General features: G+C 40.0%; 1 protein-coding gene and 1 long non-coding RNA gene across 21 annotated transcripts; one reads left to right on the forward strand and one right to left on the reverse strand.

Annotated features, from left to right (window-relative positions):
- Positions 1-854: 854 nt before the first annotated feature.
- LOC147127915 (uncharacterized) lies at positions 855-5,960 on the forward strand. Of its 4 annotated transcripts, XR_015084032.1 has the most exons (7): positions 859-1,137; positions 3,324-3,416; positions 4,779-5,111; positions 5,261-5,352; positions 5,455-5,541; positions 5,604-5,744; positions 5,882-5,960. It is a non-coding gene; the product is annotated as an uncharacterized LOC147127915 (long non-coding RNA). The 4 variants fall into 4 exon arrangements; XR_015084031.1 differs by having other exon boundaries at positions 855-1,137; positions 5,455-5,744; positions 5,853-5,958; XR_015084030.1 differs by having other exon boundaries at positions 857-1,137; positions 5,455-5,744.
- On the reverse strand, positions 4,745-7,645 carry LOC147127916 (uncharacterized). 17 transcript variants are annotated; one of them, XM_086019641.1, is made up of 13 exons: positions 7,560-7,645; positions 7,270-7,299; positions 7,085-7,183; positions 6,966-7,010; positions 6,868-6,898; positions 6,541-6,614; positions 6,247-6,468; positions 5,797-6,180; positions 5,589-5,731; positions 5,452-5,523; positions 5,227-5,372; positions 5,085-5,145; positions 4,745-5,001 (listed from the first exon to the last, which is right to left on the reverse strand). In XM_086019641.1, exons 8-11 carry the CDS (start codon positions 5,819-5,821, stop codon positions 5,280-5,282), a joined length of 333 nt encoding a protein of 110 aa, XP_085875767.1. In that variant the 5' UTR covers positions 5,822-6,180; positions 6,247-6,468; positions 6,541-6,614; positions 6,868-6,898; positions 6,966-7,010; positions 7,085-7,183; positions 7,270-7,299; positions 7,560-7,645; the 3' UTR covers positions 4,745-5,001; positions 5,085-5,145; positions 5,227-5,279. The 17 variants fall into 17 exon arrangements, 16 of the variants coding, with proteins under 16 accessions (XP_085875767.1, XP_085875772.1, XP_085875774.1 ...); XM_086019646.1 differs by having other exon boundaries at positions 6,247-6,322; positions 6,507-6,614; XM_086019648.1 differs by having other exon boundaries at positions 6,247-6,366; positions 6,507-6,614.
- Between the last annotated feature and the right edge of the window lie 6,889 nt (positions 7,646-14,534).

Genomic DNA, 14,534 nt, shown 5'->3' on the forward strand with positions numbered 1-14,534 from the left:
ATCAAACTATTTTTTGACATTTTCTTACTCTTTCCAGACACCAAACTAGAAAATCAAGTTGTATTTAAATGTTGGTATTTTGGTATTAAAACAAATATCAAATAACGAGTCGTTTTTCAATTTTTAATATCTTGTTTCAAACGCAACATCCAATAACCAAAAGAGACACGGACCGAGAAGGTTAAATTCTGTTTTTCAAAACTATGGATAAGTGAGAAAAACAGCGTTTTTGCTCATGCAAATCAGTGGAAAACATTGCCACTTATAGGCTTGAAAACGCAATTGCGGTCAATGCAAATTCAGTCAATCGGCGTCAAGGGTTAGACAAAATCACATTCCAAGTTTGCAAAACAACAAATATTCAAGAAAAATTATTTGCACATTGGTGAATGACCTGCCACAACAATTATTTTAAAAAAGTACCACGGCAAAAGAAACAAAGAGCACAATCAAGCAAACGAAAGTGAATTGTGACGTGCTTTGCTCAAAACCTCAAACGCTGTTGTGTCCTTCAAGTGTGCAAATCGTGCAACATGCAATTGTTGTAATTGTGAAAAACGGCAACAAACGCAAACATTTGATCGTGTGCTCTAGCTGACCGCATACGCGAAGTGCACTTCGTGCACACCTATTCTCCAAGTCACCTGCAAACTGACGTCTCGTCCGCCAATCCAAGCTAACCTTTTTTTTTCTTCTGCTCGTTCAACGGCGTTTTGCACACTTTCGCCACCCGTTGACCTGTCATAATGACTGCTTTGGCTTACCGTGCAAATTGTTGCTTCAATACTAGCAGGGCTACTGTTGTGTACACGATACGGTGTTGTTGTTGTTGTTGTTGTTTGAAGAGTCGTGGCACAATTTGTCAAACACGCTTTTCTTTCTATTTGAATTGAGCCTTATCATATCCAGTAGTCGTACACATTCTTTGACCTACTGTAGATAGATAAGTTCATAGGAGAACATTGCTTGCCAAATGCCTTTGCGATCTCCTGTCCAATCGGTGGCGATAGCTATATGCACCAAGGAGATGTAACCCGCCAAAAACAAGATGAAGAAGAAGCAGCGGCAGAAAAAGAACTGTACACTTCCGGCCGGTGTAACGACCAAGTCTCCCGGTGACTATCAGCTGTGTTTTCTGTGAGTAATTTAAACATTTTAAACTGTCTGTTTTCCATTTACATACAAATGTATGTATGTACACTATTCAGGAGCATAATTACTACACTGAGGCCTTCTAGTTTGTTTATTGTTACTCGCTACGTCACTGGAAGCTATAGCTATCGTAAAACTACAGTATTAACAAAATACTACACACCCTGACTCGGATATCCCGAGAGGACCGATTTACCATGACGCACATACGGGCTTATTCCGCCTTGTGCACGCAGTCCGACAGACGGACACAGTTGGAGCGCCTTTGCTGTTTGCGGGATTGAAATGTCAGCCTCTAGTGTGGGAATATCTCCAGAAACGGCATGACATTTGTGTCAAAAAGAAATACGGTTGTGTGCTGAAAGAAAGAGTAAGAGTTAGTGCTGTCAAGAGATTAATTCATTTTAACTAGTCAATACAAAATTTAACATAAATCGTAATCAGGTTTGTTATGGTGCCATGTTGTTTGCATTTGATGATGATGATGGCTTTGATGGTGCTCCTGGGGATCATCAAAGATTTGGATATTTTTTATAACCCAACCCAGACTTGTACTTCTCAACAACTTTGTCTCTGACTTGTTTGGGGAGTTGTTTGGTCTTCATAGTGGCGTTTGGTTAGCGGTGTTGCAGCCACTGGGGCCTATCAGAAGAGGTGTTTATATACTGCCAGATCATGTGACACTTAAGATTGCACACGAGTGGACTTTGTTTCACTATTTACGTGACTTCTGAAGGTAGTTGGTTGAACCAGAGCATTTCAGGGGCTTCATTACAAAGGGGGTCAATACACATGGCAGTTTTCAGTTTTTCATTTTTAAAATGTATTTTTTTTATATATACATATATTTCTCATTTCACTTCAAAACGTATACTATTTTGTGCAGATCCATCAAATAAAATTCTGATTTAAATGGCAGTTAAATTAGAGGTTGTAATGTAACATATTAGGTAAAAGGCCAAGGGGGGTGAATACTTTTTCAAGGTACTGTTTGGTTTCTTTGATCCTTGAATATGATTCTTTGAGAATGTGGGGATCAGAGGGGATGGAGCCTTTCCTGTTGCTGGTCCTTCCCAGGAAATGTCAGGCAAGCGCCCTCTCTGTCCATTTGTAAAACCTCTTTGAAGAGACATTTCTAGTCTTTGACTTTTGATCCGACGCGAGACTGACACTTTTCTGCTGTTTTCCAAGTGTGTGCTGTATATAGTAATTTGTGTTTTAATTTATTGCGTTCACTTGTTATATTATTGCTATTTTGTTATTGTAATGTAAAGTGCTTTACTACGGCTGCAGCTGTTATGAAATGAGCTGTATTGTACTGTATAGAATTACAACTGTTGAACAATATGCTAAAGACATATTTTCAATTTCTCCAATGAGTAACTTTTTAAAGATAAACTACCTAGAAGTCCATCTTTATCTGTCTTTGTGCCAGTGACTCTCTTAAGTTTGGCTGCAAGGTGAGCAGAGGTCAGCTGCTGCAGGAAATACCCAAAAAATTAGTATTTTTTTTTCTACGCATTTATGAAATGTAAATTAATCTCTAGAGTTAACTCTTTAATTTTGACAGCCCAAATTAGAGTCCAAAATTGCATTAATGAACAATTTAATTGCTATTCCCCCAATTAATAATTTCACATTCTAATACAAAGGATTATTTGGGCCAGGGAAAAAGAACAAACAAAAATGTGTAATCTTACACTGTCAACTTAAAAAGGTGTATACTTTTGATAAAAGTTGTGTATTTTGGAAGGTAAAGTAATACTTATCAGATAATGTAGTGTTGTAAAGTGGCATTTTTACAAGGGGAGCTAAAGGATTGACATCAAGGGGATCAGATTTCTGCCTGTTGGAGTTGTTTTAAAGTTTGTGTATGTTTGAACAATATTAAACTACTCTATCTTAGCACATGGGCGGAGTATTTTCAGTTGGAAGACATTGAGGCTGTGCTTGACCAGTTGATTGAAAGGAGCCTAAGTTGCTCATTGGATGTCAGGTGTGGAGAGAAAGCCACCAGCTGATTGCTCACACAGATGCATGGCGTGTGTGGGTGAAAGTATACCACCTTATTTTACTAATAATACGACTTGAATCTTGAAATAGACAATTTAAAAAAAAGAACTTTTATGTCCAGAAGAGTTGCTTACTGCTTTTATTTTCTGCCTGACCAGATGGATGGAGGAGGCTTCGTGCTCAAAGGGGCGGCCGACGGACTTGTGGCACATGCTGAAGGGAAGGGAAGGCCGAGCTGCATTTGGACCCCTGTGAGTATTGATCAGTGTCTTGTGCTTGATGAGCTGATGTGTGATGTCACATCGCACCACAAGGTGGACGTGAGTGCACTGAACTTCAACTTTTGCTTCATGCACTGCACGACACCATCGTCAGACACTTCTGGACATGTTTTTGAAGGCAATGATGTGGGCAAAGTTGGCTAAAAAATAATGTCCTATTCGAAAAAAAAAGTATGTCTATTTTTGACTAACTTGGTTCACATCAGTGTCATTTAAAAACATGTCCAGCAGTGTGATGATGGTGATGTGCTGTACACTTAGTTTTTGTCCCAGTGCGCTCACGTCCCCCTTTGGTGCCATCGCCTACGCGTGTGCGCGTCATTTGAAGTAAGTGACGTCACACATGAGCTCGTCAAGCAGGCAACACTGAAGCTGCTTCCGTCGTCGATGTCTGTGTGTCCTACTTGAGTTTGCTCACACAAACATTGACTGGTGAACTGCTTTCAAATTGTCATGTTAGCTTCTCTGTCCAATAAATAGTTCAACTTGAATTGGAGTCTTTGTGTTTTATTGGTAAATCTGCCCTCATTTGAAGCCTTTCATGGGTGTCGGTTGCTGCAGTGGAAATCTGTTCCAAATGCTGCTTGAAGTCTTGAGGTGAGAGTTGCTTGTCAGTCACAATACTATTCCTGTTAGTCTCCTCATGACGCAAAACTCAAGCAATCTTGAAATTCATCGAGCTTTGGGTCATGTGAGATTGAGGGAATAGTAAAAGACTTGTGTCTCATGTAGTGTCTGAAGTGCAACTTTGACCTGAAGACGCAAAAGTGCCTCCCCAAAAACTATCTGCTGCTAGGACCGCCCCTAACTCCGCCCATTTTTGAACCCACCAATCACAGCGCGGCTCAAATTTGCATAGCCAATCAGAATGCAGCTATTTGCATAACCACGCCCACTTTAGACATTCCGACCAATCGGAGTGCCCCAAATTTGCATAACCACGCCCACTTCGGATCCCACCAATCACCGCGCATCTAATTTGCATAGTCCCACCCACCATTTGACCAATCACAGCCTTTTATCTGCATTGCCCCACCCACTTCCAGACACCTCAGCGAATCAGAAAGCCTTATTCCAGCCTTGCCACGCCCACTTTCCAGTATATTCCTCTGCTCCAAAAAAATAAAAAATAAAAAATTGGGCGGGAAAAAAAAAAATAAAAAAAAAAAATTTGAAAAAATTTTTGATTTTTTTTTGTGTTTTGTTACTGTGCTTTAAGAAAGTTTTTTTGTGTTTTGTTACTGTGCTTTAAGAAAGTTTTTTTGTGATGTGTGCGAGAATGAAGTTGAGAGCTTAAGTGTCATTTGTAATCAAGCTTTATTTCTTTTGCAGAGTACAAACAAACAAGTTACAAGTCGGATGACAGTCTGCTCCTTGCGAAGTGCTCAAGTGGTCGGCCAGCAAGAAGAACGAAGACAAAGTTGCAAGTCGGATGACGGTCTGCTCGTTGCTGCGTGCTCAAGTGGTCGGCCAGCGAGAAGACAAAGTTGCAAGTCGGATGACAGTCTGCTCGTTGCGAAGTGGTCGGCCGGCCAACCAGAAGAAGCGTGTGGACCTAAGACAAAAAAAAACAAACATCTGTGAGTCAAAAGTTAAGTCAACGTCTGGTGCAGAAGATGTTTAGGGCTTGAAACCAACCAGCGATCAAGACTCAAGTCTTCACAGGTGCGTTATGATGGATGAGCTTGTTCCTTGCTGCCTATAAAAGGGGAAGAAAAAAAAAAGTATTGGGTCAGAAAAGTTGTTGAGGATTGAAGTGAAAAGCATTTCAAGAGCCTACCGTCCAAGTGCAAATGTCTCCCATTTCTTCTCAGGCTGCCTCAAACTTCGGCTTCAGCGCCTCGTGGATGAGCAAGCAACAAGGCGAAAGTGTTGCTGCGTGTCGCTGGCCTCGCGCTGTGAGCAGGTACTCGATCGTGCGCCACACTGGACACAAGAACAAATCATTCAACTTTGTCAAGACAACTGGAACATGCTTGCTGAAATAAAATGTTCCTTTTCTTACCAGCAGAGGACTCCTCCTCAGGCAGACGCACTTTGAGTCATGTTGCAGCTCGTAGCACTCCAGTGGCGCCATCTGCAGGACAAGGAACATGTGAGGAGACAATTTTATTACTAACCTGAAATGCAGTGATGTTTTACTGTACGCTTCTGCAGGAGCTCCTCATTGATGCAGTCATCTGGAACACCCTGGCAAGCTCCATGATGCGCACCATTCAAGTTGGATGACATGCAAGTCTCCTTGTCGCTGCATGGTGAGGTCGTCAGTTGACCAGCGTGTGGACCTAAAGACAAAAGGTGAGTCAAAAGCTTATGGCATCAGCAACATACCATGAATGTAGCATTTCACCTTTAATGACCACATGGCGACTCATTTTTAGTTGACTTTAAGATGTTGTGATTCAGTGTAAACAGTCTAGCTCCTGAAACTCTAGACTGGTGCAGAGACTTCTCCTGGCTGGACAAACCTGCAAATACCACAAACGATGGACGAGTCAAGCTGCTATTTTTAGTAAGTTTATTTGCATGTCTTAGTATTGAAAATGTAGGCAGCAATGAGGACCTTCCTCATTTAGAGAATTTCTTTGCCCAGCAGGTGGAAGAGTCCCTGACGACACTCTTACTGGACGCTGTAGTGCATGCCAAGTCAAAGAAAAAGCAGGCGAGTGCTCTTTCAACATGCCGAGTTTTTTGTAGCCCGTTTAACCGGTCAGCAAGTTGATCATGGCGCCAACTAGAACAACAAAAAACAGTCAAGTACTTTGATTCATCAAGTTTGTCATTTGCAACAGGTCCCAACCTTGAAGAGGAGCTCGACTTCACAAGTTGATCAGGTTCTTCTGGGTCGCCGTCCTGCCCGTTTTCCATTGCGCCACCTGCAGCACACCCGATTCAAACGATCAGCTAGCTCTTTAGGAGCCTGATCATTTCAATCAGGTGTGTCGCAACAGGGAGAAAACATCCAGGAAAGCGGCCCTCAAGGAACAGGATTGGAGACCCCTGATGAATGTCTTGCCTGAAACTTTGGCAAAACAGCAGAGGATAAAAAAAAATGCTCACTTGATAGACCGCCATCTTGTTTCACAGCTCTCACTGAAGCTCTGGCATGAATTTATAAAAGAGGGGTTTCATCCAGAATCTTGGCTGGTGCTTCTTCCTGGAGTGACACTGCAGCAAACATTAAAGTTGACAATGATCCAAGTGTTGCCATTGAGTCCATGTTCCCACCAGGTGTCAAATTCAGGTCCAGAGAGTAAAACCCCTGTCGCAGTTTGACTGTAGCCGCAGGTGCTTCCACTCAACCGGCAGGTAAACGAGCTCCCCAGAAGCTTGTTGAGTAGAAGCACCTGTGGCGCAAGTCAAACTGTGGCCGGGTTTTTTTTTTTTTTTTTTTTACTAACTGGACATTGATTTGACACACCTTTGCTGATTGAGAGGATCACAGGAGGCCCCTTGGTCGGCACATGCTGAAATAATTAGTCAAACATTTGTACATGCATGAAAGCGTGTGTGTTTTACCGGTTAGAAGAGCAGAGCTGGACGCCTCTTCAACAGCATGGTGGCCTGAAAGACGAGGGAACGTAAGCATTTGACTCTAGAATAAGCAGCCTGACAAGCTAGTGGCTTAGCAACCTGACATTTGGTAGACATGCAAAAGTCTCATGACTGCCATGTCGCAAAAAGACAGGAGGTCAGCCATTTTAAGCGTCATTTGGGCCGTTCTGTTGAAGATGCAGCTGTGGACAGAAATGAGACTGTTAACATGCATGCATGAAAATATACTTAATTTATTCAGTTTAATTGTGAAGTGTTGTCTACTTACCTTCGGCAAAACGGCACTTGCGTCCAGATGCTGGAAAAGGTTTGAGCAAACGCTTCGTTAGTCATCGTCACACAAAGAATTATTGTTGAATAAACATCAATTTAACCATGAATAAATACTTATTCCGTCCACCCGTGTATCAGTACATGTACGTTGCAAAAACACGTCTTGGTACAATTTAAAGTCGTAGGAAGCGTTAATTACCAACGCTAGGGCAAACCAAAAGTGATTCTTGAAGTTCAACGTGAGCAAAAGTGAGTTTTAAGCAGCATTAAGGATTGAGCACTCACTTTTTCACCCAACCAAGTTTTCGCTAGTCTTGTGGAAATGTGAGCCGAGCAGGAGGACGACTGGAGCGTGTCAGCGTGCTGAGAAAGAATGACAGGCTCTCGTTCCCCGACTTAAATAGGTTTCCGGTGATGACGTCACGTCCAGGAAAAAATAAAATAAAAACTTAACACAGAAAGCTTCGTCGTCGACGCTAGTAAAGATGTTCTGTTACGTTGAAAATGCTAAACTGAAATAACAGAAGCATAGCCGTAAGTACTTGCTGGGGCTCGAACTCGGGTAGTCTGCACATGATGTGGCGGTGTCTACCACTTGACTACAATTCAGTCGCAGTTGTTACCTCTCTAGTGAGTATATATCAAATGTGGTGACGCAATGTAAAAACGAATGTGTACATTAAAGTACATATATAACCAACCGAACCTTACTAGTAGATCTGACATAGTCGAATGGTTAGTGTTACTGCTTGGTCTTTAGAAGACCCGGGTTCGATTCTTGCTTTGTTCTCCATTTAATATACAAATGGAGCAAAGAGTGAGGCTCGAACACGGTTCTCCGGAACACCACGCAACGTCTTATACCACTCGGCTATGCTGACGGGGAAAATTCGAATTTTTTTGGCGTATTTATTGGGTCATGGCCAACAATTTTCAATTCCTGCAGTCTTCCAAATATTCATCTATACACGAGCCGCTTATCCTCAGTTACATGAAAAAAGAAAATGTAATTGGGGAGAGGGTTGGCGTCCCTTGTGAAGTGTTTCCTTAGGACGTGGACTGTGTGATGACACTCAAACCTAACAAATAACCCCCCACCCCACCAGTGTTTACTACCACTAACTTCATGATGTCATCCATCAGGAGAGAGTTTGCAAAGTCAACTTGGTTTGAAATTGAAGACGAACATGACAAAGAGTTTGGGACTTTTCTTTATTGGTGATCGTAAATAAAATGTTTGAATAAAACACACACGTGTCTTCTTGTCTGCTTCAGTCGCAAATGTTTACTTCGTGTTTTTGTTTCAAGCTGCTTTGTCGATAAAGGCAACTCTGCTGGGAGGTTGAGAAGCGTCTCGTCTCGATGGTTGGGGGAGTGGGTGGGTCGCTACTGGGCCGACAGGTCTGTAACCTTAAGCTGCAACACACAACGAAATATGAAATCAAATGAAATAATAATAATAACTATTAATACTATTGGGGAGAAAAATGGGAAGACTTTCCGAGAGCCCCCCAAAGTACTACGTGTCAACGGGAATATACACCGCCGCTCATCCAACACGCCTTACTATACATGGTCAATTTTTTTCACAAAAACGCCTTAGTATACCCTTACTATACATGCCATGTATAGTAGGTGTTTTTTTTTTTTCACAAAAAAACGCTTACCTCATTAGTAAGGTGTATAGTGTACCTTACTATATATACATGGTAGTATTTTTTCACAAAAAACGCCTTATCATTGTCGTTTTTATTTTCCACAAAAAACACCTTACTATATATACCCTTACTATAAACATGGTCGTTTTTTTTCCAAAGAAAACGCTACTGTATTCTCACTATACATGGTCATTTTTTTTCACCAAAACGGCCTCACTATACATGGTCGTTTTGTTTTTTTTGTTTTTACAAAAAACGCTTTACTATACCCTTACTATACATGGTTGTTTTTTCCCACAAAAAACTCCTTATTACACATGGTCATTCTTTCCCAAAAAACACCTTACTATACATGGTCGTTTTATTTCACAACAAACGCCTTATGGTCATTTTTTTTCCCACAAAAAACGTCTTACTATACATGTTTGTTTTTTCAGCAAAAACGCCTTACTATACCCTTACTATACATGGTCGGTTTTTTTAATCACAATAAACGCCTTACTATACATGGTCTGTTTTTTTTTTCACATAAAACGCCTTACTATACATCGTCGGGTTTTTTTTCTCACAAAAAACGCCTTCCTATACTTGACTTGAATATAATTAATAATTATAATTGAATGCTGACGACTAATATATATATATATATAATTTCTTTAACAAAGGATTCCAACATTTTTTTCCAGGTTACAATACAGTTCACGGTATCGTCTTCAGGCGCTACGCTGTCGCCATCTCCTGGTCATTAGGAGAAATGCTTTCGGTCACAAGTTCCGGGTATCTAAAACTATATATGAGCCGTATTTCGATTTGTGTCTTGTGACAGATTCTATTTTCGTTTTAGAATTAAAAATTGAACATCAAACTGTTTTTGGACATGTTCTAACTCGTTCCAGACACCAAACTGGAAAATCAAGCTGTTGGTATTTTGATATCAAAACGAAAATCAAATAACGAGTCGTTTTTCAATTTTTAATACTGTAGCTTGTTTCAAACGCCAAAAGAGACACGGAACCCACCCCACTAGTGTTTACTACCACTGACTTCATGATGTCATCCAACAGGAGAATGTGCAAAGTCAACTTGGCTTGAAATTGAGAAGAACATGGAAGACAAAGAGTCCGTGTAGTTTGTTTCTTTGTTTTATTGACCACGAATAAAGGGCTTGATAAAATCAAAACACAAGGGTCTCTTGTCTGCTTAAGTCAGAAAAAAATCATCCATGATCGCACTTTTGAATTGAAGCAGTTTGGGCTGTGTCGTTCAAACATTACTGCACAGTCGTTTGTGTTGCCATCTGCTTAGATTTTTGACACCCACATTTTATTGAAGCAGAAAACAATATTCAATGTTAGCAACATTGTCTATGACAATGTTTACAGTACTTACTTACCTACTCTCCGTTAGTGAGTTTGGTCCTGTCCACTTGATTAGCAGTGTGCAATTGCGCATGCGCAAGTCAATACCCCGCTGCAATATGGGAAAATTCACGTTTTAGCATTTAGCCTACATTAACTTTTTACCAATAACTTCGAACGACTTTATCAATATTTAAATGACTCTAAGGTACATTCGACGTTCCACGCTTCTGTACCGTTCCAATTTAAAACGTCTTAAAGAAATTGTTTTAAATAATCAAATAAAAAATTGTGACAATTTCCCATTCACCATTTTAACCATCAAATAATGATTTAATTATCATGAAATTATTGAGAAATAATACTTTTAAAATGAACACGAAATATAATTTATTACTGTACAATATTTTACTTAGTTTTACATGATTGATTGATTGATTGACGTCAGTCATCTACAAATTATGTGGCCCATTTTGCCCATTTTAAAAATCAAACGTAATCCTTGAGCACAAACTGTCTGCCCTTGAACTACCATTTTCCTTCAAATCCTTTTTGACCTAATGTGGTGAGCACAAAACACTCATCTAAATCGAAATCTAATACAGTACCTAACTTGTGAACAAAAGTGTCGTGACCTCCGAGTCAATGTCTACCCACTTACCCACGCCTTCCACGAGAAAAAATAGGAGCAAAATATTGCCAAGTAGAGCACATCAATACGTACTTCACCCCACTCAAATGCTTCCTTCTTCTCAGATGCTGATAATGCAATTACACTCGTCTCCAGCCTTGCAGTGATGATGGAAATGTAATCGTTTGCGTCAACACCTACTGTGTACCTTTGTGATCAGCCACTTGATGGAAATAAAGATTGTCATCGGCTACGTCACTGTGGATACAGGTTCATTATTGAACTCAATGTGCATTGATAAAAAAAGGAGGCCTGTTGACGTCAAGTTGTAATACACATCCTTACCACAAGAAGCTGCTATAATGTCACCTTCTGAAATATACCTTTTTTTTCTTCTCTCTTTTCTTTTTTGTGTGTCATTTTCTTCCCATAGAACGTCAAATTAACAGGTGGAAAAGGTGCTCTCACACTGTACTGAAATATTCCTGCCTGGTAAAAAGTAGAAAAACGGATTCCATCCATCCATTATCTGAATCGCTTATCCTCAACTTCTTTAGTTAAGTAGAAGTTAAAAAGTAAAGATTGAAATGGATATGGACCAAAGCATTTCACTAGGCATTGTCCTATGCATGTGCATGTGATCAATAAGAGATTGGCGTCAATTCTTATTTGCTGTATAATGTTTCCTGATGGTAAAAAAAAAAATGTATTCATAGTCTGTTTATCCATTTTTGCTTGAATTCCATCACATTAAGATGAATATTGTAAAGCTAGTGGTTTACAAATACATGTACATGTTGTTCATACTAACTCAACTATTTTAATTCCTTTGTCAAATTGAGCGAGAAACAGTCTTGTGTAAATGCTGGAACTGTTTCTTGTTGTGACTGGCATTCTGCTGCCTCAGCACTTCCTGGTATGCCTCTTAATTGTCAATTTCCCCAAATAAACAACTTCAGAATCCAGAGAATATCGTTGATCTCCTTTTTGGGTCTTCATATCAAGTTTTTGGTACTTTTAGGTGGAAATTTGTTCTACAGTTCCCGTCAGAGGACTCGTTGAGGAGGTGCCTGGTCAAACACTTTCTCCAAGTCCACAAAGCACGTGTTGACTGCTTTGGCGAAATGCCTCGCACTGCTCCACAGCCAGGACAAGCTTCCCGCCGGAATCGCCGGAAGGTGAGGGGTGAAATTCCTCGTACACCTTTGGGTTCGGGACCACCAATCCAGAGAAAGTGTCCCAACATCTTCAAATTCAAAGACGTCAAGAAACTCAGGATATTATACCTTCATAAATGCACGATGAAATAAAAGTCATTCCAGGTCATGAAGCATCATCCACATCATAAAGCTGACTGAGAAAATACCAAGCTAAGCTGTTATCTGGGCAAAGAGTGCCAATTTTGAAGAATCTTAACTATGAAACTATGTTTGGATGAACATTTTTTGTTTACCGAACAGTTCCATCAATATTTCCTCATAATGTCGATGACTTGAAGTACTAATCAACACTTCAGGACATTTGTAAATAATGACAAGGCACCGATTTAGAGGGTGTTTCCAAATGTTTGACTGGTAGGTACTGTGTGCAGTACATTTATCATATTGTACAATGTTTACATTTTCAAAATCACTTGTTCACCATTCCTTGGAAATCACAATGTCTCATCCTTGGTGGGCTATGTAGAGATAGGGCCTACATGCTCGTGTGGTTCATCGGGGTGATATTGGTTACCCATTTTGGTATCTTAATTTTTTTTTTCCAGATTGAATTTTTATTTTTGATCCGGAATTGGCCTGTTGTTCGGCCTGCCACAAGTAAACACAAAATGTAAAGGATTTCACAATAAAATAGTCATTAGATGGCACCCATAGATGTTACACAATAGTGCACGCACCCCACAATAGTTGTGTACAGAAAAAAGATGTTTCCAAATCTGTCGTGTTTACTAACATCCAGCCAACATGCAAACTCGGATGTGTCCAAGCCGGAAAGTAAAGAAAACATCCACGTTGATTCTCTTGAGTTAAGGTTTCAACCTGCAGATCCAGACAAAGCGTCTCAGTGTTTCAAGCCGCCTAAGGAATGGGATAAATCCAAGGCTGCATAATCCACAAGATTTAAGGTCCGCTGGTATTTTTTGCGTGTGGGCAAATCCAGCAGGTAGAGCGACTCAAAAATGTGTGTGGACACACGAGCATTGATGCACTGTGTGTCTGGTTTGTTTGCAGGCAGTCTGCATGCAGGCAGGGAGGCCGGTGGTGGCGGTGGTGCTGGTGTGTGTGTGTGTGTGTGTGTGTGAGGGGGGGGGGGGGCTTTGGGGTGCGGCGGTTGTGTGTGAGTGGCGCTTTTAAACAGGGCCACGCTGTTTGCAGCTCGGAGTGGCCTGCGGTACACCCACAGGAAATCTCATGTTGCTGCCAGCCTCTGAAAAGTAAACACATCTGTACGCACCAAGCGGCCACCTTTGCTCCGCTCAATCATTTTATTTATGCGCACATTCGCAAATACTTGTGAAAGGAGTCACGCTATACTGATTCTGGTCACTTTGGCCACCACCGCTTTTATTGTTTCAATCCTTCCCGTCTTGGCTGACGACAAATAAGTCTGTATTTTATGAGGATGAATTCCAAATGTTTTCGGAATGAAGTCCTTATGTTGCATGAAAAACGAGAATGCAAGAATAAAGTTGTGTTTGCAGTGAGAAAAGGTGAGATTGGCAGAAAAAAAATTGCGATATACTGCTAAAATAGCATCAGTATTATTATTATATTTTTTTTCAAAAAAGCTGAATTTTTGCATTCAACATTTAACTTTTTAATTATGTAATAGTATGTGTACTATTACATAATTAAAAGTTGTATTAAAATTACAGTACATATCTACATACATACATACATAATGCATCTAATTACAAGTGAAAAGTTTAATTATTACTCAAATATTCTATTTCTTTTGGAAATAGTTTTATCTTTTGGGGAGGTAATTGTCCTATAAGAATAAAGATACCACGAGTTTTAGAATTTCTAGAATTTTTTTGTATGCTTTGGCAAAAACATATGTATGAATCAAATGCGAATAAAATTGTGATATATTGAAAAACAGAAACTACAACTCTGCGTTTTTTTTTTTACAGTTTGTTTTTTGGGGGAGGATGGTCATAATCTAAATTGTGAAATTAAGAAAAAAATTCTAGATACCAACCATATGCTGTATTAATGTAATATAACAATATCAAAATAATATAATCTGGATGTCTATTGTGAACTTTAGTTTGGTTCAATGTTTTTTAAATTTTTTCTTTTACAATTTTTACAATAAATTTACTCTACGGTATAATAACTGTTGTTTTTTTTCCTTCTCTTCCTTTATTTCTGGCTGGCGCTCTGTTCCTGTCAAATGTCCTTGTCCTTTCTCTACTGTTTGAGGCAGTTGGCGTGAGGTGCCAAGCAAAGTAGGTGACTTACATGTCCATTTTTTCCAACCCCACTGAGGCACAAGCTATGAAGCGCAAATTCTGCCTAGCAACAGGTGACCACAGAAATCCTCTTCGTGGATTGATTTGTTACAGTTCTGCCTTTTATCTCTGTACGCTTTGTTGTGATTTTCAGTG

The sequence above is a fragment of the Filicampus tigris genome, chromosome 20, assembly GCF_054856515.1.
Source record: "Filicampus tigris isolate MCC_2025a chromosome 20, RoL_Ftig_1.0, whole genome shotgun sequence".
NCBI classification, from domain to species: Eukaryota; Metazoa; Chordata; class Actinopteri; order Syngnathiformes; family Syngnathidae; genus Filicampus; species Filicampus tigris.